Raw genomic sequence first — 27,309 nt, forward strand, 5'->3', positions numbered from 1 at the left:
AATGGACCTATTATTATTTTTGTGAAAATAGTATTCTCTTTGCACTTTTCATATCGCCTATTTATTGGACCAAATAAAAAATATTACTCCTATTTAGTCATTTTTATTTCGTCTCCTTAGGCTCAAAGTCCATTATCTTAACGTGGTATTATAATGAAGTTGTGACATAATTGGCCGTTCGGCACTAACTTAAGACAACCGCTAGCCCATTATATTTGATTGCAAGTTATAGTCAAAAACTTATTGTATTGGCTACAACAAAATATTTGCTAACCCACCTTATCTTTTTCATTCTGCCTCTTTGCTACACCCAGCTCCACCATCCAAACAATTATCATAACCCATCATAAATATCAGCCTTTACTTTCTCAATTTGATAGTTCCTGTAGTAAGATTGATATTACATGCACTTAATAGATATTATTTTTAGTCAAGATATGGTTAGACAGAAAAAATTCACTATACATTGCAGGGCGTTTTACTATACAGTATTCTATTGATAATGAAAATTTTTTAGTTGCCAAAAAAAATAAATCAATTTTCTGTTTTTACTTGTTTTGCATCTTTCCTTTTAAGAATTGTGGAGTATACTCCTTTTTTTTTTAGAAACTGGAAATTTTATTTATATAATAATACATAAGTTCAAACATAGGATCCGTGGAGTATACTCCATTCGTTACAATAACAAACAATAAATAATTAAAAATCACAGTAAGATGCATCGCATCAATTATCTAATGACTGGTTTTACAAACTTGCAGCCATTCAATATACAAAAAGACTGTCACTATACAAAAACATATACAAATAGACTACCAATATACAATTTATATACTAAATAGACTGTTACTATATAATTTATATACTAAATAGATTGTCGCTATACAAAAAATATACAAAAATAGATGTCACTAAACAAAATATATACAAAAAAACGGTCACCATACAAAATATTTACAAAATAGATGTCACTAAACAATATATATATATCAAAAAGACTTCCACTAAACAAAAAATATACAAAATAGATGTCACTATATAAAATAGATTGTCACTATACAATAGACTATCACTATACAACAAATATAGTAAATAGACCGTCACTATAAAAAATATATACAAAATAGACTGCTACTATACAAAAAAGGAAATTTTACCTCATATAGCAAAGGTTGATACCTTATTTATTATAAATAATATATAAAATCATCTCCTATAGCTACCTTTTAATTTTTATTGCAAAATATCTATTTATGGTCACCTCCTCCTTTAAGCCATTAAATGCGTCGTGTATTATTTTTCTCTCTCCCTCTCTCTTCCCTCTCTCCTCCTTTCTCTTTCCTCTTTCTTCCTTTTTTTCCTGTTTTTTCTTCCCCTGCTTTTAGAAACCCTAGCAGGGGCTGTGTTCCGCCAACGACAGATCCAGCCGGAGACCACTTTCCCCCTTCCTTGTTGTGTCACCCCTAATCCCCTCCCTCGACCGGCGATTTCTTTCACACGGTTGCGTTACACATTCTAAATTTTTCTTAGATTTTGCATTGATTGTTCATGTTTGCCTTGTGAGATCTAAAGAAGTTCTATCTCTAGTTTCCGTTTGATCCTTTAAATTGGTGCTTCTTCAACAACTGTCTTCATTTAACCGACAGCGACGCCCCACATGGCGGCGGCCTGGATACCGGTGGATTGGGAACGGAGTTTGGGGCTGAGGAACTTGATGAGTCTGTTACCTTTTTTTTCATTGTATTTCAATGTATCTCGCTGTATTCTATGTATTTCATTGTATCCACTGTCTTTACTTTTTTCTACTTTTTCAATATATTTACTGTATTTAACTGTATTCAATGTAATTAAATAATTTCAAAGCTTCACTTTGTTTCATTGTTTTGTCCAGCAGTATATATTCAGCAGTATGTATTCAATGTATTTGTAGAATGTATTCATGTCTTTTAATTAATATAATTTATGTATTCAAATGTATTTGCAGTATGTATTCATATGTATTTGCACTATAGATGACCTACAATACTTCATGTATTCTACGTATTTTTATGTATCTAACTGTATTCAATGTAATTATATAATTTCAATATATAAATCTATTTAAAGATACCACTAAAAAAAGAAAGGATGGATTGAATCTCTGCAGATTGCTCTGTTTTTGGGGTGTTTTTCGGTTGAGAATCTTCTCTATAACTGGAAATACAAATTTTGTGTGTTATAATTAAGTTTGTTGAGTTATATTAGGAGTCTATCGCGTTAATTGATTCACTTACCGTTTTTATACAGCTGAAGACCTTTTTTTCGTAAATTCCGTTACTATTCATGAATACAGCTCGCGAATATAGTCGAATTAGCTGGACTCCCCTATTTTCCGCCGAGTTTTGCTACTGTATTCATGAATACAGTAGCAAAAATACATTGAATACAGTCTATAACAACTGAAAACATAGCTATAGGAAGTAATTTAGTAAATGGTAGCTATAGCAAGCTAATAATCATTAAAACATTCTGAAAATTTCTCTACAAAAAATATACAAAATAGACTTTTCAGGCTATTAGATGTAATATGTTTGGGCCGAAGGGACATTTCGAATCAATAGAGAAAAATATGAAATATTAAATTTTTGAGGGGCCATAGAGAGTCATTTTCTCTATTATAGAGGAATCAGTTCAATCTTGATGTTTGGCTACTCAATATATGGCCATCCATATTATATTATTTTACGTTACAGATGTCCAACACACGAAGGTTTTAAATTCCATGTTGGTTAAGTGCATGGGTTGAAAGTCCTCTTATGGTCTCGGACAAATTCTCATAACTTAGAATTAGCTTTTGAGATTGAGCTTTGCACAATGGCCATTATCCTGTTCTAACCACATAGGATATCAAACAAGAAAATTAAGATACAAAGGTAAGTCAGGGTGTTCAACCTAATCTCACCAAATCTAAAATATGGTTATTTGTGGTGTAAGAAATATTTACACTATCAATGTACATAACTTAAATCTTGTCCAAATAAAAGGAATCAGACGCCCCCCCCCCCGCCCACCCCCACCCCCAAAAAAAAACCCAAAAAGGAGATATTTTAGAGATCTTTGATCAGATTTGCACCATTTTACAAGCAGAATTAAGGAGAACAAAATTGCATTACGCTTCACTATTTTTAGGAGTAACATTAAGTTAAACGAAGAAATATTTGCTCCTAATCCATCTCTGCTCTCTCAAAATTATCTGTAAATCACCTATACATTCTCCTCTACAAGGAGAAAAAACTCAATGAAAAAATCCACTCTCTAAACCTATCATCTCTGTTCTCTTCAAACCCTAATTACATCAAAGAACACTGCACATGTATACCAATGCTTTTGTACTGATTTGGACATATATACAGGTCAAAATTCCAAGAAGTGCTATGCCAAAAATTTGCACAATTTCTCCATCCTATCCAACGTATTATATTCTTCATGTCAAGAAGCAGCTTCATAGGCCCAAAATGTATCAGGATCCGGACTGAAGAGAGAAAAATCTTGAACTTCTAAATTTGCTATATGCCAATCAACAAATCGAGCTTGAACCGACTTAAATAGCAGCAGGATCGTAGGAAAAAGCCACCATTTGTCATCTTCCCTGACAATAGTAATACATTTGCTAACTAGTTTTAGAATGACGTTGTAGTTGATAAATATAGCTGAAAATGGACTATAAGTGAATATATTGATTTCAGCTGTGTTTTTTTGCCACTATTCCACCTCAGACACTGATGTTTAACCATGTTATATGAAACGACTGCAGTTTCATTCTTATAAGCTCTCACTGGTTCTCATTTGGGAACTGATACAAATATTCCTCGCTTTAGATTCAATTTTTTTTTTATCTCCCACGCATTGACTGGATGAAGTGAGGAGTGAGACAAGCTTTGGACATAGTAATATCAAAATTCTCACCTTTTCAAACCCCACATGCTTGCCTCATCAGGGGGCTTCAATGCAGAAATTCCATAGTGGATTAAACCACATATAAAGGCAACAGCCTGCAGGAAGTCAAAAGAGATTCTGTCAAACAAGAAAAATAAGTTCCAGATCTGATCACCGGGACTCCTGTGCGTCAGCATCTACAATCAGCCTATCATTTCGGTCTAATCATACGTACTCATCCTCAAAGTTCGAAATTACTTCATTCTTGATTCAACTACTTTTCTCATTCTAGAATTGGACACCTTCATAAAGTTTCAACCAAAAGAAAAAAAAATTGTTTTTAATTTTTTTTTTTTGCCCCTTACATGGAAACAGACAACAATTGTTTTTTTTTTTTGATGACCGAGAAATCCGTCTGGGGCCGATCCTTTGGACCAACCGCAGCCTTCGAAACTCGGTGAATAATGGGCCCGCCCCTCTACCCTTCTCCACTTATATACCAGGCTTTGCTTTGCATGGTGTGGGGCTAGAACGTGTGACCTAGGTCACCTTTTTCTAGGGGCGTATGCAGGATTTTGGATAACCGGTGTCGACATTTTAAAAACTAAACCAATGAAACTTTACTATAATAAGATCATCTTGATAAAACACATCAACTACATTAATGTAATTGTTTTCGAAGATACAAGCGAATCACAAGAAAAAAAAAATATAGCTAACAATTTTTCATATTATTATTATTAACTTTTTCTAAAATGCTCTTTACTAAGCCACGTCAACTACATTAATGTAATTGTTTTCGAAGATACAAGCGAATCACAAGAAAAAAAAAAATATAGCTAACAATTTTTCATATTATTATTATTAACTTTTTCTAAAATGCTCTTTACTAAGCCACGTTTGTATGGTTTTATTTAATACATATTTTTCTGAATTTCACTGAATAAACTTTGCTGAATAGATGGGGCTTTGCTTAGTGTCAGTTTGAGATTATAAAAGAAAAGATGGTGCATCTGTTAAGAATTGAACTTGGAACCATTAAGAGGGCAAGGATATTATGTGACCACTGGCTCATTGGCTGTTTGGTAATTTAGTGGAAATTTCAAGCAACACGGTGTCGGATAACACACTTGCATGAATGTAAGTCCGCCCCTGCCTTTTTCTTGACGCTTAATTGAGGCAACTCCAGTGAATGTATCAAAATTAAGCTCTCTTCAGTCCATTTATATGAGGAAATGCTATATGAAGATAATTAACTCACATAACTATGAAGTTCCAATCTTGGTAATCCAAGAAACCAATTGAGTAGCAAATAACAGGAATCTTGACCATTTTTTTTCAGTCAATCATTCAATAAGCAACATCTCAAACACAAACTAGTTGAAGTCAGCTATGTGAATTCCATCCATTCCACTCTATTCTGGTCTATTATCCAATACTAAATAATTATTCTAAAAAAATTAAGGTGTTAATTAAAACTAGAGGTTCTTAAATTACAATTAACCATAAACAGACATATAAGTCTACAAAAAAACTAAAAACGCTCCTAATAAATACCGGACCTAGTGTACATAGTGTACACTAGAGGTTCTTAAATTACAATTAACCATAAACAGACATATAAGTCTATAAAAAAACTAAAAACACTCCTAATAAATACCGGACCTAGTGTTCCAACACATACATTTCATGACATCCGTTAGTTAAAAAGGCCTAATCTACAAGTATAGTTGAGGTTTCTCTTTGTTAGGATGTAAGAGGATTTGTAGATTTATCTCGTGACTGTGATGAACAATCAATAAAAATAGCATCTACATCTCTTTTTTGATCTCACTATGTGTTGTCAAAACTTAATGGGACTCATCTTTAATAAGTTTAACTTAGTTCAAGTCTTAGTCCAGAAGTTTTTGCCCACCCAAAATTCATTTTCACCAGAAGTTCTAGAACAGTTCTATTGTAGAATGACATCATCATGTCATCAGATAGTATCATTATATGACATCTCAGTTAAATTCCGGATGAAGTCGATCCATGCAAAATTTGATAATGAAGCATGCAAAGTGTAACGCATCCATAGAGAAACTTACAACATTAGACAATGAGGTGGCATTCCATAGTGCGTATACTCGAGCAAGACTAGCTCTCTTTGGACCTTTGCTGAACAAGGCATTCAAACCGGCTGGAAAAGGCGAAAGCAAAGATAGAGGAAGGACAAGAAGTACAGCTAGAAAAGTCCCAAGAGATACCCAGTAGAATAAAACTAAAGTAAGAAGGGTAACAAATAGATCTGCCAATAGTAAGATAGTGATCAGCAGCTGTACAGTGTCCTGAAACACGTAATAAGATGCAAGGTTAGATTAATGATTAAATCAAATTCTCAAATTTTATAACTTCACAGTACCTGACGACCAACTGGGCGGGTATTGTGCAATAGCAAAGAAAATGGGAAGATATAATCCCTTCTAACATCCAGGGATTTCACAGTAGTATCATTAATGAGACCACCATTCATTCCACCAGTAATCTTTTTGCGGGATAATGCATGACTTGCACATTGCTGGGTTTCTAGAGGTTGCTTAAGACTCCTCCTTACTATTGTTGCAACGTTCCTGTAAGACATACAATCAAGGATGTTATAACAGAAGTCAGTCTTTCATTTCAATGCTTTTGAAATTTGTTAGTATGATAGCGGAAGAAGCCTAGCATCTGTAAGACTGTAACCAGAAATTCCTTGTCATATGCACAATGCATAAATCAGAGCGTACACACAGAAGCATCTTTTTTATAAAATATAACAAATTATAGACAAAGCACGGCGCTTTACTACTCAGATCCATCTCCTTTCAAGAGTCAGCTATCCAAATTCTTTCGGCATCATCTAATGCATCTTTCACACCCAAGAACAAAGTTTGCAATACTTTCCAAGTGGTAGCATATGGTCTAAGTTAAGACAGCACTTACATGAAACTTCAAGGTGGGAACATATAAATCCAAAAGATTTAGAACAATTTAGGAAGTTTCAGAAAGAGCGTTGCAAAGATTTAAGTAGAGAGGAAGCTTCTACAGTAATCGACAGGAAAAAAAGAGCAATATTCAGGGTCTCATCAAGACTACCTAGAGAAGTCATCACAGCTTTCCGAGACTTCAGATTGTGGGAGATCATAGAGAGAATGATCACCAGCCAGCACCAAAATACCCAATTGGTAGTACCCACTAGCGGTTGCTTGGAACCACCCAAGCTCGATCTTAACACCATGAAACTCAAGCTGGGGGTTTCCATGACTTCTAACCCAATTCAAGACAGGTAGGAGCGCAGAGCGGATTGACCCATGCCTCACAGTTCTCAACTGGGCATTCAAACCAGCTACCAGCCGATTCCAAACAGTTGAAGGCACATGCTGGAAACAAATAAGATTTCTTGTCTTAACAATCAAGAAACCAGATTGTGGCAACTGCTAATACAAAATCAACGCACAAGAATGTCAACAGACCTGAGCAAGGAGATTTGTCAATAACGTGTCGCTGTGAAGATTATATGGTGACATGTAACTTCCATCACCACCGAAGATAATGCACATGGGGAATCTCTTCTGTATACTTGCTACTATGTCTAAACGTTTCTCATCACCACCGAGGAAGAAATCAATATAAGCAACCATCAAGTCAGGTGTTGCTCCAACCTGTAACACACTCATTAAATCATGCAACATAATTTGCAGCTAAAATGCAAATCCTGTCCACCAAATTGGGAGGACTGAGGTTTCCATGACATAGCACATCTACAAGTATTAAATCAACAGATCTTTATTTCATGCTAAGTTCTTTGAAAAACTAAAACTTGATTATCTGAATTAGATGCTCCAAGAAGTCCTACAACCTACTTCCTGTAAAGTATTAACATGATGGAGGTTTAAAGCCACAAACAAATGGATGCTTCAAATCTACCATATCCAGTATACTCTCCCAGCCCGTCCAGTTCCTTATCCTTTTTTTTAAATTTAGAGGGCTGGGGGCCTTAACCTCTTACTAAAAAAAGTTCGCATTTTGTCCAAAACACAAGATGCAATAAGAATCTGATACTCCGCACAGAGACTTGAGAAGGACGAGAAAACATTCTTAACAAGAATGCAAAGAAAACCAAAATCCACCACATCAAACTTGAGATAGTCACAATAAAGGCTACTATAAAAATAAAGTTAATAGACAAACCTTCATTCCTTTGTATAAAGCACGTGAACGGCATGACCGTAAACAAGAATGATCATATTCTGACTTAACATACTCCTGAAGGCGATGAATTTTGCTTCTCCTCCGCCATTGTTTCCAAGACCATGCGCAAGGATATGCAACGACGGAAAGTATGCTATGCACTGAACCCTCCCACCAATCATATGCAGCAACTGAATTGATCTCATCTATGAATCTGTTAAAAGCATCTTCATACCTGCAATTTCATGTCAACAAAGAAATGCTGAGTTAGTGACGGGAGCTATTGAGTATTCCCTATCTGATATGGCTCGCTAACAAGTCAAAATACTCTCAGAGCTTCAGAATAAAGTTCATCTTACGAGAGATATATGTATCAGCTCAAGTGATATACTAAGTATGTTGAGTGATCATTGATTGATACCTATAATAGGAATATGGCCTAATAGGAGTTTCATATTTACGATTATTCAGAATCAAGTACATATTAATTCTTACACAATCTCAATAATGGCATCAGGGGGTGAGTAAGGAAGATGCCAGGGTCCACGGAAGGTATTGGGGCCCATAAAATACATCCTGTGGACATGACTCTGAGTTTCGTCTGTTCTAGCACCTCGGACCTTGAAATTAAGAAAATAAATTAGAAGATGAAGAACATTACCAAGCGAACATACAACTTTTGAGATTTTGACAAAAGATAAAAGAACATACAAATGCTCCGAGTTTTGTACCTCGGACAAGGATAGGAGATGAGGGAAATGGTGATGACTGTGATGGTCCATTGAATTTGAAGTGTTATAAGAACTCTCTGATCCTACTAGTTTGATTCGCAATGTACTTAATAAAAGAGCCAGCAGCACAACGATACACGACAGCAACAGTGAAAAAGGCCATGGGCCTCCAAATGTGTATATGAGCTCCTCCAAAGGTGTATAGCAGTTTGGCATCCTATACTTATCAGTGATACATTTATAGGGGCAAGGTGATTCAGTTACTCCTCCTGCAGCAGCAGTTGAGCCTGTTAATCAACTTCAATACAGCATACTCACAAAATATTTGAGAAAGCAAGCAACATTATATCAAGTAATCATTTAAAAAAAGAAACTGAAGAAGACAACACCATTACCTCGCCTATGAATGAAATAAGCACGTCTAGGAAGGAGCTCCATGGAACAGGGAATACACAGGGAAGGGTCTGATCCTTCAGCATCTTTGTATGTTCCAGTAGGGCATTCCTGATTAAATTTAATGGGGAAGATAGATATAATCACAATTGACCGGATGGAAAATATCTAATTTTCATAGGGGATACTAATGGAATAATCGCAACAATATTATGACAACAGATTGCTACTGAGAACTGTAAGATAAAGCTGAATAATTTTGATAACACTTCACATTTGCACTTGGTCCGATCTACACTTTACGAGCTGCAGGATTCCAACCTCTTCAAGGCACTAACATGTCCAGAGAGAACCATTTTGTAGATTAGGGGCCTTCATCAACTGGACTTAAGAGAGAAGATCAATGAAGGCTTTGGATCCTAAAGGAAAGGTCGAAAAGGACTATAAGCCAAGTCATAAATTCATGGTCAAGCGCTTCAAGATGCCAAAACATTCTTCACTGGCCAAACAAGATCTATATCCTCAGGAGAAATATAATAGGGTAAGGCACAATTCTCGGCGGGAATGCCCGCATCCGATCCCCAATTCTTGTTCACCCCGGATGATCGTGTTGGGTGAATTGTGACTTTGTAGGATCGTGCCGGGTGAGCAACAGCCGCTTCGTCACAGTACTTACTTATGGGCTAACAGGTCACACTTGGTTCATCTACCGATCAATTAATTTATTAAGAGTAAAAATTGTAAGTAAGCAACAGATAGGGTAAAAGGTATTGATTAAAAAATATAGGGTAAAGCAATAACAAAACAATGTAGTATGAAAATTACCGTACAGAATGTACCATACAAGCCCTTAGGACACTTCCTTCCAGTTACTGTGCCTTTCTCTCCACGAAGACCACCACCATCACCTGTACCTCCACTGTAATAAATTGAGAAATACACCAGTTTAATGCCAACAGACTATTTACTGAAGCAAAATCTGCAAACTTATCATACGCAGCTTTTTAAATCATAACATCACTTCTCTTTTGATCGGTTGATCATAACATTTATATAAAAACCAGTTAAAATTGGAGGACACTGTAGCAGGAAAGAGCATTTGGCTGATCAGGACAGCCAGAAAAACCTATCACCAGGTAGTATCAACATCTTCCACCTTTAGAAAAATGAGTAGTCAGGTATACTGTAAAAAGGAGTTGCATTACTCCCTCTGTCCAACTTTATGTGGCACAGTTAATATTTGGAGAATCAAAGGAATTTTCTTTGACCGCAATTTTTTCATTTACCTTTTGAATGATTTGGATTATTAATTATTGTGACTCATAGTACTTTTACGTAGTTTCTAAATATATAAATTTTATTTCAAAAAACTTGAAGATTCTACATCCAACTTTACACCGAAAACTAGATAGTTTGACCCTCGTACTCTGAATCGTGTCACATAAAGCGGGAGAGAGGGAGTAATACTCAAGACACGTCTCTTTTCTTGGCCGGTTTAAGACTCACCTCTCTTATATTCATTAAGATAGCTTTTTTGACAAAATCATGCTACTTATTGAAGAACATTACAATCTTTATAGGTTAAAAATTTATATTTTTAATACTGCACCAAGATGATTCCAAAAAGTTACAAGTCAAGAAACCAAGCACGTTATATTTCCGAGCGTCCTAGAGTAAATAATTCATTCAACTCAAAAAATTTATTCTGAAGTACAACCTTGCAAAGACATCAACTTATCGAGAAACTGATGAATATTGACAATGCATGTCAAATGCATTTATCTTAATGACAATATTTGGATGGCTACAATTTACTCCACCTAAGGGGAGGGGAAGGCTGAATTAAGAGAGTACATATCTGGTCTAATTCTGTAAAATATGATAAAATGATTTACGTTTTAATTCTCAATGTGAAGTACTGATGATATACTACCTGTAAGTAAATTGATATTTCCTCATTCCCATATTCTTTTTTTTTTTTTGAAAGGATTGAAAAAGATGACTTGGAGGGGTACACCAACCCCTCAAATTTTACTTTGCTCCACTTTTGCAATTTTATGACTTATTAATAAAGGGAATAAAACATGATCCTCCACATTTAATCCCACCCCTCTGACACTCCTCTTTTCACCCTACCAAACATAGAGCTCTACCAACTATCAGGCAAATGTGTATGAGCAGAAACTTGGCCAATAAATAGGAAACTCTTGGTTGGATATGAAAGCAATTTACTTAAAGGCGGGACTATTGTAAGCGACATCTGCTGATTTTCATTTTTACAGATAGTCCAGGCAGCTTTAAATATAGGCCTCGAGAAAATATGAGTATCTCATATTTGTCATTTGAAAGTATTTCGAAGATGGGAACTAAATAAGGATGCAGCCTGTGAAAAGGATCTACAGAAATTATTGGTTGCAGGACGAGAATCTTAATGCAAATTTATGGAACTCAGTTCCTGCAAGAGGAAGACTAGTAAAAGTTGCAAGATCAAAGAATAGTCGTTCTATAGGATATGAAAGGGTATGTCAGCTCCTTTTCTTCACGTACCTCTGATGGGATAAGAACCAGGAATATTTAACAAAAGCACAACTAAAACAAAGTGTCTAAGGAGAAAAAGGAATTTTTTTTTTTAAATGAATCTCTAATCAAACATCTAGATACGACATGCATACTCAAAAGAAAAAGGAAAAGCTAAGGAAACGGAACATCCGGCAAATAATTCACGTGAAGACTAAAGAACTTAAGAAATACAAACTGTAAATTGCACAAGTACCCATGAACACAACCTACCTATGGTCAATGGTTCCATTTACAGTTGCAAGAGGGACATACTCCTCACCCATGTTTATCTTAGACCAATGAAAATGAACTCTGCCACCACCACCACCACCTCCACCCAGTGGGCCACCACAGCCTCCAACAACTGATATAGCTGAGTTGTCCATAAGGGCAAGAGCTTGAAGAAAAAGTAGAATTGTTCCTCCAGAACCACCACCAACTCCACCAGCAAGAGTACCATTACTGTTTCTGCTTGGGGTACGACAACTTTGACCATCAGCCCTCATGGTTCCGTAAACATCAAGTTTGAAAAGAGGCCACTGGCTGGATCCCAACACTGCAAAGACGAAAATAACACTCAAAAAATAAGCTTGTGAATAACAGACCATACACATCTCAGTCATTTCTGAGAACTTTATACACATTTGTGCATTATTACTTTTTATTAGTCTCCATTAACAAACTATTAAAAAAGAAAACATACACTTGGCAACATTATATAAGTGAATATGCAGGGATTACTAGAGAAAATGGTGCTAAACCCTGTGATTCCCCCTGGTATTAACCAGCCTAGGCAAGAACTTGATTAGGTAGTAACCTGAACTGCTAATTACTCTTAAAATGGAGGATTAACCATCCATTCTTACCCTTTCTTTTCTATCTAATCTATTGTTGGGACCATAAGTCTACATGCTTTTTTTAACCAACTAAAACAGATAGAGAGAATAGTTGGAGTCTGCAGACAACAAATTTAGCAAAATTTGGTGTATTTGAACTTGAAATACAAAATTAGAAAGCAATAAGAAGTTGAAATATATTACTGGGAACCCATTCTTCGAAAACAGTCCAAGAAGGATTCATGCTGGAATCTGACTACATTGTCTCACTGTTAAGAGCCCCAAGTTCAGAGTATGACATTGGGATGCCTTCTATAGAATCACCAACTTAAACATCGCATAATCCGCCAAGGCAGACACCAACTACACCACATAACTAGTATGGAAACCCATATACATTAAAAAAAAAAAAACTTGAAAAGTCCCATAACACTAGCATGCGAAGAACTTATTTTCTTGATTGAAGAGGGAAAAGACAAGTGGAGAAGTACTTAATACCCATTAATCTGCAAAGGATAATGTGGGATTTGCGGAGTAAAACTATTTTTAGCTATACATTAATTTCTCATTGCATTCTATTTTAGTCGTCGATCTCAACCAGATATTTGACGCATTCCACCACTTGGGTTCTTCAAATAGATTACTGATAAGTGACACCTAACCTACTCTCCACCCCCAGCACTTATAACCCAAAATAAATTAAGCTGGAATTCTGGAGTCCACTATCTAAGCATCATAATTCAATTTCGCTGCACATGACCTAGCAGATAAACAGTAAACTAGTGATTCAGAAACCAAGAAAAAGTGAACAAAAAAGAATTTGTTAATTTGATGAAAAAAAAATGTAGAAGAATGTGCTGATATACCAGCGTCCATAAAGCATAAGATAAGCTTAGTAATAAGTAAAATATGTTACCAATTATCCCCCCTCCAATAACAGGTCCGTAGGACTGGCCTGGACCTTCACTCCCACTGCCCAACTCGCAGGGAAGATCAGCACTGCCGTATCTTTGACCACCTTCACTCAGCCTCCCATTGAAAAATCCCGAACCACCTCTTCCTCCATGTCCAGCACCACCACCTGCTCCATTTGAGTAGTTTCCCATGCCAACACCTTTACTGCAACCTGAAAGTGAACCACAAGATGAGACATTTTAGAATCCTCTCTCCTGCTCTCGGGGGCTCAGCACAGGAGCAGAGTCAAATAATCTGAAGCGCCCAAGAAAAAAGAAAGCCGAAAAATGAAAAATCACTGGCAAATGCCAATAATGCTTGAACGTCATGACCTAATTCAGAGGCAGTTATGGCCCCATCATTGTCCACAATGACAGTTCTGGCTCTGTGAACATGAATAATGCTACCCCTGATGATGCCCGTGACAAGAATGTCCTCCACTCGACAAATCTGCCATTAGCAGACAAGAAAATGAAAATTAGCCCCAAGCAAGACAAGGAAATGATTAATATTCATTTCCTAGGGACAGGAAATAATCAAGGAGTGTGAAAGCATCACTAACATTCATTTAACCCATTTTCTATAATCCTAAATATTAATATACTAAGACAAGGAAATGAACAATCAATCTCAAGAAATGTGCAACTTTTTTGGGGGCCTAAGAAATCGAAGAGGGCAAAAGCATAACAGAATTCAGCTGGCTTTTTCTATGAGCCTAAACAGGGCATCTATCCCAAATGACCATTGTTAGCTTTATCAAGCAGAGTAACAGATGAAAACTGTGTGATATACCAGAACAACAAAAATATTAAATATATATGTGTGTGTGTATATGAGTTGAGTTAAATGAAGGGAAAGAGAATTCATATGGCCGACCCCAACTTGTATGGGACTGAATTGTTGCTGTATATGTGTGTGTGTGTGACTGTGTGTGTGTATAGTGCTGTCCAGCTTGTGCACACCTCGGTAGTACTAAATAGCTCTAACCACCAAAGCTTACGCAGATGGAAAGAAATTACCTAGCTATGTTTTGTCTCTTCTGGAATTTGAAGGTCTCCGAGGTTATTACCCACTTCATTGCCACACCCTTGGGTGTAACAAAAATATGAAATATTGACATAATCCAAAAAGAAATATATTTTAAAGAAGTAAAGGAAGTGTGAATCCTCTCAATAATTTTGTTCCATTTCATAGCTCTACCTTCTAATTCATGGTCATCTCTCCAATCAATCTTCTATGAGTTATAACTCAATCATGCAAGAAAAGGGGGAATCTCGAATCAATAAAAAGATGCATTTTTTAGATACATTTTTAATGTATAATCATACATCTAAGCCACACACATTATTGGCAGTAGATAAAGTACAATATAAGTTTCTCTTACTTGTAGCGAAAAGGACAGCGTGTAATTGACATGGCAATCATCAGGTGGAGTAATCAAATCCATTGGACAGCTCGTGCTATCGCACAGAGATTCAGTCACCCTATTTGGAGTCAAGGAGGTTAAAATGCGACAAATGAAACAACAAAAATAAATTGCACACAAAACAATACAGCAGAGCAAGTAAGACATCATACTTGCTTCTACTTCTGTTGTCATCCAAGGGGGCTTGAAGTAGAGATCCTGGGCCAACCTAACAATTAAATGATTATAAAAGAATTACGCAGAAGTATAACAATCAAAATAAAAATAGAAAGCCTTCAGAGCTTGGGGGGAAACAACAGTACTGAGAAGGCAATTAAATCCAAGGAAAATGTTGGAGAAAAAAAGCACTTGCTTTCTCATACTAAAGTCCAATTGGAACAAGAAATTGCACAAATTCCACCACGATGGTATGTTTTGTCAAGCTCCAAGTCTTAAGAAAATGCCGGTTTACCCATGTTATTTATGTTTTATGAAGATTCTCCTTTCTCATCTTTTACTCCCTCTTAATTTTGGCACAAGATGTTTCAAATATCAACATCTTACCGTAATATTATAGAATAGTGACAAGGAAAGCCTCTGGCCTATGATTGCATCACCATCACCAGTCAACCTTAGAAGTCCCTGACCATATAAAGCCAAGTTTGCATTTGAACTGATAACAGACTTTCCCTGCAAAAGAGGAATGTACGGAAGTGTTTATGCTAATTTACCAGGAATCTAACTATGTCAGTATCAATGTATCAGGTAGACCTCTAATAATTACCTTCAGAACAACAAGATTCCTGACTTCAAGGACAGACGTAGTAACAACTGTGCTTCCTCCACCATCTACTTGGATTTCAGATTGCAACATGAGTAACATCTTCACAGATACTCTAAGTGCACCATAAACCTTCAATACAGTATTGTCAGATTTGAAGCAGGGAGAGGAGGACAGTTAATACAGTTTGTGTATCTCAACAAGATTTTTTTAGAAAAGAAATAGAATATTAGCAATTAAATAGGAGGGGTCACAGAACTTGTCCAACAACTTGCTAGCCAGTGACTACTGAGAGAAAAGGGAAACTATGAAATTTTAGAGAGCATATAAGATCCTCTCATGAAGCTTTACCTTTATTATTGAATCACTCATTAGAAGTTCCTCTGCTACAAGCTCAAATTCAGAGACTGGATAATTAGACAACCCAAAGATGATGCTGCTTCCATAAAGTAAACTAATTTGGCCCCTCACCTTTTTAAAGAAATTATGAACAGAATTAATACATTGTTCACCAAAAGAAAAACAATCATTTGCTTGAAAGTTAGAATACTTGTAACTAGTGATATAGCAAGAATGATGTGACTCTGGGAAGTCATCGGATACGAAGAATCATTTAAATCCGAGTCCACGTTTTCAACATCACACACAAATAATAGATAACCTTGGGAAGAACAATATACAGACCTGAACTCGTGACCAAAGTAGAGGGACCAAAACTTTAGCATTGTTCTCGACGTAAACATTTGTCCAGAGAGGGGAAGTAGAAAAATCCAGCAGAGGAGTTTCTGTTTCTGTTGTTATATTGTCATTGTCCACCCGTAAACTCAGTACATATGCATCATAGAAAGTACCTGCGGCCCCGGCATTCTGAGGACAACCAACACTCCAGCCACCTGCCAAACGACCAAATATAGATTATTTAGCTTAAAGAGACATCACAAAAGTGGACAAGAGGCATCAAACACTAGGACAAGGGTAACTTTACTGTCAGTGGGAATAATACCCATTTTCCTCCATTAAACTTAAAAGTTCCCTCACACCCACTCAACAGGTTCAAGATCATATTAACATAGGGGGTGAGAGATTACGTACATTCAGCATTGCCAATGTAGGTTGTGGACTGAGACACGTATAAAAGTATGGAGGGAACTGCAATGAACCTTTGAAATATGGAAACAGAGTTTTTTGTTTCTCACTTCCATTGGGCGTTGCAGCAGGACCCATGAAAATTTTCTGAACAGCTTAGGTACTTCTGGAATTCCCACAGTTCTTCTCAAGCTACCCACAAATTAATAGGTCAGAGGGTCTATAGGTTGTCAAGGTATTCCGCGGAACTAGTTCCATTAAGTTCCATATATAAAGGGAGGGAAGAGTAGGTTCGTTTATCTATATGAATGCATTTGAATGATAAAACTATTTTTTTAATACCAAAGACAACATTTTGTGATGGCTTTAAGAGTTTAGAAAACACTGAACCCTAATCTATACACCATTTCCCTTTCTTGACCCACTTTTTGTTTGGAAAGCCTGAATCCTATTCTTGTGAGTAGGAGAAAGCAACATAAGATTGTAGAGCGTGCATCAGATAGAGAACCCATTTATCCACACAACATTGAAAAGCTTAGCAGTTAAAATATTGCAGATTAGTAGAATGTGCCAAAAACAAGTATGATCAACACAAACCATGCACGGTAACTTTTACATCTTCTTGTCTGCTGTAACAGTTCAATGAGATTCTTCCACCCCCGCCTCCACCCCATCCGCTCCCACCAGCTGCGCTTATTTCTCCAAATCCTTTCCTGTCCAGGTATCCAGTATTGAAGTTAGATACAGGGCAAGTACTGTTACTAGCTATTCAAATTGTACAATAGAATGAGAAAAAGCAGCACTTTCGGATATTTAGGTTCTTACAGACTCCAATTAAAAAACAAACAAAGTGACAACTGGGAACAACTAATCATAGTCTAAGCAAGAAAACAGGGGGGAAACGACAGATGCTAAAGTAACAAACTAACAATGCCAAAAATTGAGTACACATGAATCTCTGATGCAATTATTAGCTATCAGTACTTAATCCATCATAAGGAGAAGATATTAAATAAATGAAAAGGTTGAATGGGAGATGAGAAAGGTTATGCGATGATTAAAAGAACTTGCAAATTGACTATGCAAAATCAGATGCAAGGTGGGGTTAACTAGAAAAGTTTTACTAGATACCATCATCTAGGTGAAAAGAGAAAGAGAAGTACCCTTTTAATATGACAGTGAATCTGTGAGAGAACATTGTCAGACAAACGAATTACTTAAGTTACATACCTAATTAAATTAAATAATGCGCCTATCTAATAGCTTAGACTTTTAAGTCCCCAAATATCCACATTTTAATATGACAGTAGAGCAAGTACAATTCTTGCTTTCAAGCCTCACTCCACTGCACATCAACATATTCTCATGTACACGAGAGGGAGAATGTTGATGTCTCAATTGGTAAATAAACGTGGCCAATATAAAATAAATTAAGGGGTCATTTGGTTCAGTTATGAGATATCCCATGGGATTACCCATCCCAACTCATATATGGGATAGTAGCTAATACCACCACCACCACCACGGAGGAGGAGGAGGAGGATGAGAAGGAGTATCACCAAACGGATAGCCAATACCACCATTTTGGTATAAAATTTATACCGGTATTAGCTAATACCCACAACCAAACATGGGATAACTATAAACCCAAATTTTATACCGGGACTAATGTTCTTATCCCGGTAACCAACAACCCCTAAGATTCTTAATTTCTTGATGAGGGGATTCAGAGATTCAATACTTTAACCAGCAAACAACCTTAATAAACAGCTTATCACTGTAACCAGATAAAAATTTCAAGAAAGAACAAACATCCCAGAACATAAATAAGGAAACATGCAATATGAATACAATATTATGAGGAGTTCAAGGGGTTCTAATAATGGATGTGCATTTGCGTGAAAATTGCTTTGGAATGAAGAGAAATTCACAGAGCTTTCTGTTTTGGATGGAATAGCACTGCATGGATCCTACCTTACACAGGATAGTTTGAGGAAAAACGGATTCAGTAAAGGTGATACATGAGCGAAGGGATATGGAACACCAATAATCTTGATCTTACATTGTGCAACAGCTAAGGAAGTGCAGGACTTGTTCCTGAATTTATTTAGATGAAGTACCACTGTCAAAGAGACTCAGGCCTGATTTTATAAGTTGGCATGGAAGGAAGACAATAAGTCCATTAAGAAGACATAATAACCATCGGTCCATGGCTTTATTTTGTGGTCTTGTTGACGAAGAGGAACCAAAGAAGGCTTCAAGGAGTTCTTATTCCTGCCTGAAACTTAAAGTGTTTAAAAGTCATTTAGAGTATTTAGTTTTTGCTAGTTCCCTTCATTTATACAAAAGGGATGTCAGTATGCCGAATTTAGTAATGGGATATACACACTGTTTTTGTCATACCCATATGCATCTATACGGTGCCATATTAAATAAAATTGCTTACCTTATCATAATTTATGCTATAAAGCATTTGCACCAATTCATGTATCTTCCGTTTTCTAAAAGTCATACTGTTCATACTACTTCAAACAACTAAGGAGAACATTGTGTTGGAAACTGAAATAGCTTTTTCTCTGCCCTGCAAAGCAAGACTAGCTGTAAGTCTGACAGTTTCCAACGACAGAATTAATAGATGCTACAGAAATTGCTAAGCCTGGGAGAGCAAATATTCAGACTGATGCTTCAGCTTCCAATGTTACTCCGAAACTACACACTGCTTCACGTAGCTTGGGCACCCAATGACAAAGTGAATACATGATTGACCTCCAGCAATAGAAGGTTTTTTTTTTCTGATTCTCACGTCTTACAATCTAAGTCCTGGTAGATGACTTCATCCTCATGTTCTGCAGAACAAGAATTTTGGTCTTTAAGGAAGGAGAATTTGCCCGATTTCAGTTTTGGGAAGTGGTTTCATTAAAACCTGCATCTCAATCTTTTTCTTGCTAGGACGAGCTCAAGCTTCAAAATTGACTTTTTTATCACAGCACACTCTGATTGTGGTGCCGAATAGAAGCACATTCAATGGACCAAACACGAGGTACCCTTCAACTTTTTAGACCACCAGCTATTGCACCTTTAACACAACCAATTTTCTTTTTTTGAATAATACTCTTAACTAACTTTAATGTCTTGACCAACCTTATCACTCTTAACCATTTATCTTCCTATCTTCAAGGAATAGGTGAGATACTTCAGCCACAGCCCTCAAACAGATACTAACTTCTTATGGACTCGAACAGATTCTGTTATTTTTTGTTTGAAGCAGCTATACCAATTACCAAAACCTCAAGGAATTATTCACAACTGAAAGCTGTTTACTGCCCAATAGATGCTTTTATTATTTTTCCTCGTCAGTCATTATAACTCAAGCATACATTGGAAGGTTAAGTACATTTTTTCTTTATAACATGATTTCATTTTTCGAGCGATAGGGTTCAAGTATGTCCGAAGAATCTTCCACTTCCTGTGCACGAGGAGAGTGATCACCACTGGATTCTGAGTCAATAGAGTTGTCAATCTATGTTGCTCAGATCCTTCAAAAATGTCTTCCCAACCCGGGGGGAGGAGAGGGGTCTCAAATCCTCCTAAAATTATTCATTTTTGGAGGATCAGACACGAGTGCGGCAACATTCTTGGAGGATCTGAGCCACATAGTTGCGAAGGAGCCACTCGATTTGATATGTTGTATTAAAGAACCGGTTATAACTTATAATTAGCTTGTTTTAGTCGTACTCATTGTGGATTATGATCCTTCATTGGAGGGACTTTAAGTTCAAGGGAACTTATTACATGGTACCATAGCAAGGTTCACGTTCCAACTGTCCAGCCCTAGGCGTACGGAGTGTGTTAAGTGTTCTAAGTTGGTTGAACGAATACGCAACAACTGATAGGGACTTGCACAATCCTCACCTCATTAGCTAGTTTTTTCGGTTGTGTTAGGTCCAAGGTGTATTTCCGAAACAGCACCTAGGCTACGGTATAGAGCATAGTAAAGCATATCCAGTAGAAAGATGAGAAGCTTAATGCACACGCATTTAATGTCTGCAAAAATTGTTAGTTAGCAGACATACAATGCACAAGCAGCTAAAAACAAAAACCTTAAATACAAATATATTGCTATCACATTTTAAAAATTAAGAAGAGGGATGGTAACTATTAATGCATACTTTTCAGTCAATAGCTTTAGCAATTTGCAGCCTCAAATTCAATATCCAGACTATATGGTTATGCATGGGCTTTGAATGTTCGATTGCTTGAGAAAAGTTATAGAAGTAAGTCTTGGACGCAGTATTAAGGAAACAAACAAGTGCTGATTTATACTGCAAGTCCAAGCAGAAAGTTACTCACAGCTTTTGAGCATGAATAAAAATGCTTCCACCGGAACCCCCACCACCATTTGATCCTCCATCTCCCCCGTCTGCGTGTATGGATCCATTTATATAAAGGAGATCTTTCATATCAAGATAAACACGTCCACCTCCACTTCCTCCAAACTTGTGTTCACGAGAGGTGCCACCACCCTTGCTTCCATAAGACCATGGCTTTGACAGAGAAGACCAAGCATAAACGTCACCACCCCAATTATTTGTCTTGTTAGTTTTCAGGCAGGATGCACCTCGTCCACCATGCCCTCCACCAGCGCCATCATACCCAACTGGCGTCCCACTAGTCTGAGAAGGTGGTGCTCCTCCCAATGAAGTAGTATTTATAGAAGAATTGTGTCCCAACGTCAGACTAAGAGCAGAAAAAATAACAGAACCAGCTACCACAGTTGCATCTTGCCCAACTTTAACATTGCCAGACAAATTGAAACTTATAATGCAGCCTTCTATCGGACAGTAAATAGAAACCTGGGGAAGTATCTCCAAGTTTCCAGTACCTAACACATACAAGTCAGAATTTATGTACAGGTTTGAATTCAGCAAGCAAGTGGTATCAAATGATCCAACTCCTTCAAGGTCCTCACAAGAGACTGAATTGTTAGTCAAAACTTGAATTCTTGATTCTTGATAATAGGACGTGATATTGATTTCGGACAAATGAATCAGAGGTGATCCAGAATAATGATCTATTCGCTTCTCAAATGCAACAGGCTCACCTCTATACTCCCCTAAACCAACGGAAAGCACAATTATGAAGAGCTGACCAGATAAAATGCACCAGTTGAGAAAGCATTTCTTTAGCATTGGACGCATCACCGCCCAAGGCAAAATAGACTTATAATCTCAAAGCATGAAATTGGACTCAGAACAGTTGTGTTGGTAAAGCCAGAAATGCAGACAATACACAAGCTCAATCGTCTCAATCAGTTTTTATCTCATCCAATTTGCTTCATTTCAGCACAAAAGAGAGTTTCAGCTCACGAGCACAGTAAAGTCAATGCCAGCAATGTAAATACACTATCTCCACAAATGCTGTTTATCTGTTCAATTTTCTCTCTTTTGGCCCAAAACAGGACTAATCTTTAGTACCTCCACCCTGAGAAAAATTACATAAGCCCCTGATGTCCTGCATTTCCAAATCACAATGTGTTGCAATTACTATTGACCAAAGGGAGAATAATCAGAAAGTCTACAATTACAAACTGAAAGTAACTAAACTAACTGACATTTCATACTTCGAGAGTAAACCAAATTGCACAATAATTATGGTGTACTCTGCTTTAAAGACTACCCTTTGTATTGTGAAGTTGTGGTAATAATGATACTTGTTTCTAACATCAACATTTCTCAAAACTAATTCTCCTCAACCAGGAAAAAACTACTCAAACAATCATCAGCAAAAAAGACACTGTTCATCTTAGAGCGCCAACAACTAAACATCAATCCAAAACAAATTGAAAAGTAACTCTTGAAGATTCAGTCAGAAATCAATAATAAAGCTGCTGCCTTTATATCTTATATATGCAAGATTCAATGAATAGGGCTGAAGATCAAAGTTTGAAAATTCAATTCTTTCTACAATGTACACACAGAATTCTCACACACTACACTACATAGTCCAACATCTACTGACAACATTCATACAATCATTTTCAATACAGAATCAAAGAAAACCCACCTGCAGATCACTATTTAAATACTATATACTCAATTTAAACCCTCAATTCACTAAGATACACTCAAAAAACAAATTGATCACACACAAAAAAAAAAAAAGGTGAAACATCAACTGTATACAACACATTTATATATACTAACTAAAGACTAAACAAGTTCAAAAAAGGATTAAGAAAAGGAGGGTTTAAGACTAACCAAAGAAGGTAAAATTCAGGAGAAATTTCCACAATTGAAATGATGCAACTATTTCTGGACAATCTGTGAATGATAAAAATATGAGTAAAGTAAAGCAAAATTAGTGTATAAGTAGCTTTCACTGGCGTTTTTCAATTCCAATTTATTTTGGTTCGAAAGTTTAGCTATTAGCTGTGAATGGGGTAATGGTGGATGATGATGGAGCAGATGTTGATGGCTGCTTGTTTTGTTTGTATGGGAGCAGTGAAAGTGAAGTGAAGAGTTCCCCAAAGAGAGAGAAAGAGAGTCACTGTGTGTGTGTGTGAGAGAGAGAGAGAGAGAGACAGAGAGTTTTAGCATTCAAAGTGAAGCGAAAGGTGAATTTGAGTGTGAGCTGGACTCCCGTTGAGATCCACTCTCATCGTTACAAATTTCACCTTTCCTTTTGCCTTAAACTTCGGAAATGCCATTGCTTTGCTACCTTAACAGCTAAGCACTAGCCCCAGTTTGCCATTTTCAGTCTACAGATTCTTTTTAAATAAATTACATAGCGGATTGAAAGAGGAAAATGAGGGTAGTGAAAATCAAACACACACTTATTATAGTGAAAATAGTACCGCTAGCCATTTTCGGACTGGTAATTGAAAAATAGTCAACGTTTGTAAAGTTATTGAAAAATAGCTAATATTTTACTGCAATACGGAAAGTTCCCGCATAATATACTGGAGATTGGTGCACTTGTGTATGAACTTCCAGCATATTGTGCCAACTCCAGCACACGGAAAATTCCAGCATAATATACTGGAAATTGGAGCACATGTGTTATGGAACTCCAGTATATTATGCTGGAAGTTCACATATAAAAAAATTCGAACTCCATTATTTTATGCTGGAATATTTTTTCAGATTTTGAAAGCTTTTAGAAGGGAAAAATACTTTTGAGTATAAGCAAAAACACTTTTTGAGAAGCAAAAAAAATAGCTTTTTTTCAAAAATACTTTTTTGAAAAACTGTTTAGAGGAAATACACTTAAAATTACTTCTTAAAGCATGGTCAAACACTAATTACTGCTCAAAAGTATTTTTCAAATTGATTACATCTTGTTTGGATGGTTGTTACATGTCGTTTCATAATGTATCGTATCGTATCGTATCGTATTGTATTGTACTGTACTGTATCGTTTGATGAATATAATGTTTGGATGGATTGTGTCGTTTTGCCGTCGTTTCATGGTATCACACACCAGTAATATGATGAATAAACTTGCAATATTATAAAGAAAAATTATGATACAGTACATAAAAAGGTAGGGTAAATGATAAAATAAAACTATTTAATAATAATGAAGGGTGAGATTGAGCGAAAAAGACAAGGTAACATGCAACCACACCAAATCGGTCGTTACATAAAGTGACACATTTTCATCGTTACGTAACGACGAATTTAACGGTACGATACGATAAATTTAAATAACAATCAAAACAAATATTGTATTTGAATAACAATACGATATAATACAATATGTAACAACCATCCGAACAAGCTGTTAGTCAAACATAAAATGTTTCTCACCAAAAGTACTTGTCTAAAAAGCACTTTTTAAAATAAGCATTTTAAAAACTTGGCCAAACAAGCTATTTAACTAGTTAATTTATTAGGTTTGTGTAAAAAAAAATTACATCATTTAATCCATAAAACTAAAATTTAAATATAACCGTTTATAGTAACTGATGAAGATTCGTAGCCTAATAAATAAAAAGTAAGAAAGCTATATGACAACAAATTTAACCATACTTTCATTGCATAAAACTTAAATTCTCTTTTATGGTTAAATAAATCAGTTTATAGCATATGGTAAATTATGACTATAATTCTATTAGCGGATTGTGGAAAAATCCTTATAAAGAGATATTCCTGCATTTGAGAGATTCTATTTAGCTATTTTTGTTTTTTTAAGTTATTGGGTATCTATGAAATTAGTGGCAAAGATTTTTAATGGTATATATTCCTATTTTATACTCCTATCGATATCTTTCCTTTACCGTTTGTTTGGGTAAAACAAGTACGAAACGTTACATCTTTGTTTTCATAAATTTTGTTATTTTGCAAGTTTTATCTTTTTGTCTTAATTTTGGTCTTAGTAATTAGCGCAAACACTTTAAGAGAACCTTATTATGTAATAAATATTGTAGTATTTCTCATCATATAAAGTAAACATAGTCCATGCTTGACAAAAATCTTTTATTCGATTGACTTTATCTATTTAGTGTCCGATATCCACATTGAAACTCGATTATATCCGAATTTGCGCTGCATAAACGTATCCTTACAAAAATTTTGCCATATCAGCTCGAACCTAAGACCGCCACTTAAACTTCACAAAAGATCTTGGCAACAAACTCTAACTTTGTGAATATGAAGGGTATGGATTGGCATTTCTTTGAAAGCTTAAGTTTCTATTCGAATGAAAATGGATACATTGGAAACAATATGAACTCGAGTACCCATGGTAAAGTTGAATTGGTTAAACATCTCTTTTTTTTCTTTTTTTTTTTTTGGAAAAGGATTGTAAATCAATCAATCAACTATAGTTCAATTTTGAATTTGCCGAAGTCGAGTATATAATTTTCTTTCTTTTTTTATAAGTCAGCTCCATTCAAATATATTTTATTAGAAGTAAGTACTGTTAACTTAATATTTTAACTAGTAAACAAACAAAAAGGAATAATTCATGAAAATATTACTTTATACTTGACTTGTAAAAAATTTATACATATTCGTCATATATATATTATACTATATTAATTTTAAAACAGGTGGTCTGCTGCCATTTGAACAGAATATTACCAAGTGACAAGGAGGGATGTTTTGGCGTCTAAGGTTGAGAAAAGTTACAAAACATTATCATTTGATGAGGGGCCAAGAGGGAAAAAAAGAAGATATATTTTTTACTAAAATTGATGAAATTAAGTACTATATTCTCATTTCAAAACCACAAATGCATTAGGTGAAATTTCGTTTTTGGTCCCAAAGAATAATTATTTTAATGAGATAAATTAACTAAAGGTATTAGGTGATCATTTGACATTATCGATTAATATTTAAATGTTCCAATGATAAGACAAGAGCTTATTGAGACTGGATAATGAAGCTTCCTAACTTCTAGTTCTAGTGCAGGACTTTGGTTTAAAAATAAAAGAGGGTCACACCTTTTTTTAGGTAAAATATATGTGCCAACAAAAATAAAGGGATAATGCATAAAATTATTCATGAACTATACCCGAAGTTGCTACTATACACCTTACTTTTGCAGGGGCCATATTACCCCCTAAACTCTTTTTTTCCTGTAATTCTTTGCACCTTTATTGCTGATGTGGCATACAGGACCAAACATTTGGCAAGCAGTGAAATACACACGCTGCCACTTGTAATTTCGTATTTTTTTAAATCTATTTCATTTTCTTCCTTTATCTTTTCTTTTTAATTCGAAATGTGATGGAAATACTATTTTATATTTAGAAAAAATAAAAGGATAATTATTTTTGTATGAACTTGAAAAATTATTAGAGGTTTTGAGCATATTCGGACGTCGTTGAAGTTTTAAAGTTGAGATTCAAGTACTAAATTCATTGGAAATCTATAGTTATAGATGAGATTCAAAAAAAAAAAAAAATCGAATTCACTATTGTTGAACCTTAAAAAAACTTAAAGAACAAAAAAATGAGTTTGTCAAAATTCTTGGTTGTTGGCCAAATTGATCACTGGGGGTATGATGATGACGTTGTTGCGAAGTTGTAATTGAAATTTGAGCTTGATTAGTACGGATTTAGCCGAGTTTTTGTTGAATTTTGATACCAAAAATTAGATTTGGAGCTCTTGAAAATGGGTGATAAAATGGGGATAAACTATGAGGGGTTCTTGAAAATCAGCTTTGGAATTGACACGTGGCCATTTCGTATAGGTTGGAGCACTTTTTTTAAGTTCTCAAGCGCTTGAAAGAGATTGATCACGCCCAACTATGCCATATAAAAGACAAAGCGGTCGTTGCAAATATAATCCGGTTTTTCAAGTCCGGAGTCGAATCCTTAGGGAACTAACCTATCTATTACAACTCTTAGTGATGCTAGTACAAGTTCAAACGATTTCCAGATGCAAGATTTTTATCAATAAACAGTGAGATTTGTTTAACTAGTGTAAAAGAATA

General features: G+C 35.7%; 1 protein-coding gene across 1 annotated transcript; it reads right to left on the reverse strand.

Moving 5' to 3' along the window:
- On the reverse strand, positions 3,115-23,470 carry LOC109231339. Its single transcript, XM_019396973.1, has 23 exons — positions 23,127-23,470; positions 21,220-22,380; positions 17,467-17,582; positions 16,468-16,676; positions 16,135-16,254; positions 15,787-15,915; positions 15,567-15,692; positions 15,176-15,231; positions 14,982-15,081; positions 13,930-14,047; positions 13,560-13,769; positions 12,039-12,363; positions 10,074-10,167; positions 9,251-9,359; positions 8,856-9,124; positions 8,620-8,744; positions 8,125-8,359; positions 7,407-7,595; positions 7,030-7,313; positions 6,317-6,524; positions 6,003-6,242; positions 3,946-4,031; positions 3,115-3,628 (listed from the first exon to the last, which is right to left on the reverse strand). Exons 2-23 carry the CDS (start codon positions 22,065-22,067, stop codon positions 3,469-3,471), a joined length of 4,356 nt encoding a protein of 1,451 aa, XP_019252518.1. The 5' UTR covers positions 22,068-22,380; positions 23,127-23,470; the 3' UTR covers positions 3,115-3,468.

The sequence above is a fragment of the Nicotiana attenuata genome, chromosome 8, assembly GCF_001879085.1.
Source record: "Nicotiana attenuata strain UT chromosome 8, NIATTr2, whole genome shotgun sequence".
Classification (NCBI taxonomy): domain Eukaryota; kingdom Viridiplantae; phylum Streptophyta; class Magnoliopsida; order Solanales; family Solanaceae; genus Nicotiana; species Nicotiana attenuata.

Excerpts from the sequence above, each read along its gene's own strand:
- LOC109231339 (XM_019396973.1), bottom strand. The coding sequence starts at position 22,067 with ATGCGTCCAATGCTAAAGAAATGCTTTCTCAACTGGTGCATTTTATCT. Across the intron at positions 12,364-13,559 it reads TATTGGAGGGGGGATAATTG|TGTTGGGATCCAGCCAGTGG; the intron begins GTAACATATTTT and ends TCGTCTTTGCAG. Across the intron at positions 4,032-6,002 it reads CCACCTCATTGTCTAATGTT|GCTGTTGCCTTTATATGTGG; the intron begins GTAAGTTTCTCT and ends GACTTCCTGCAG.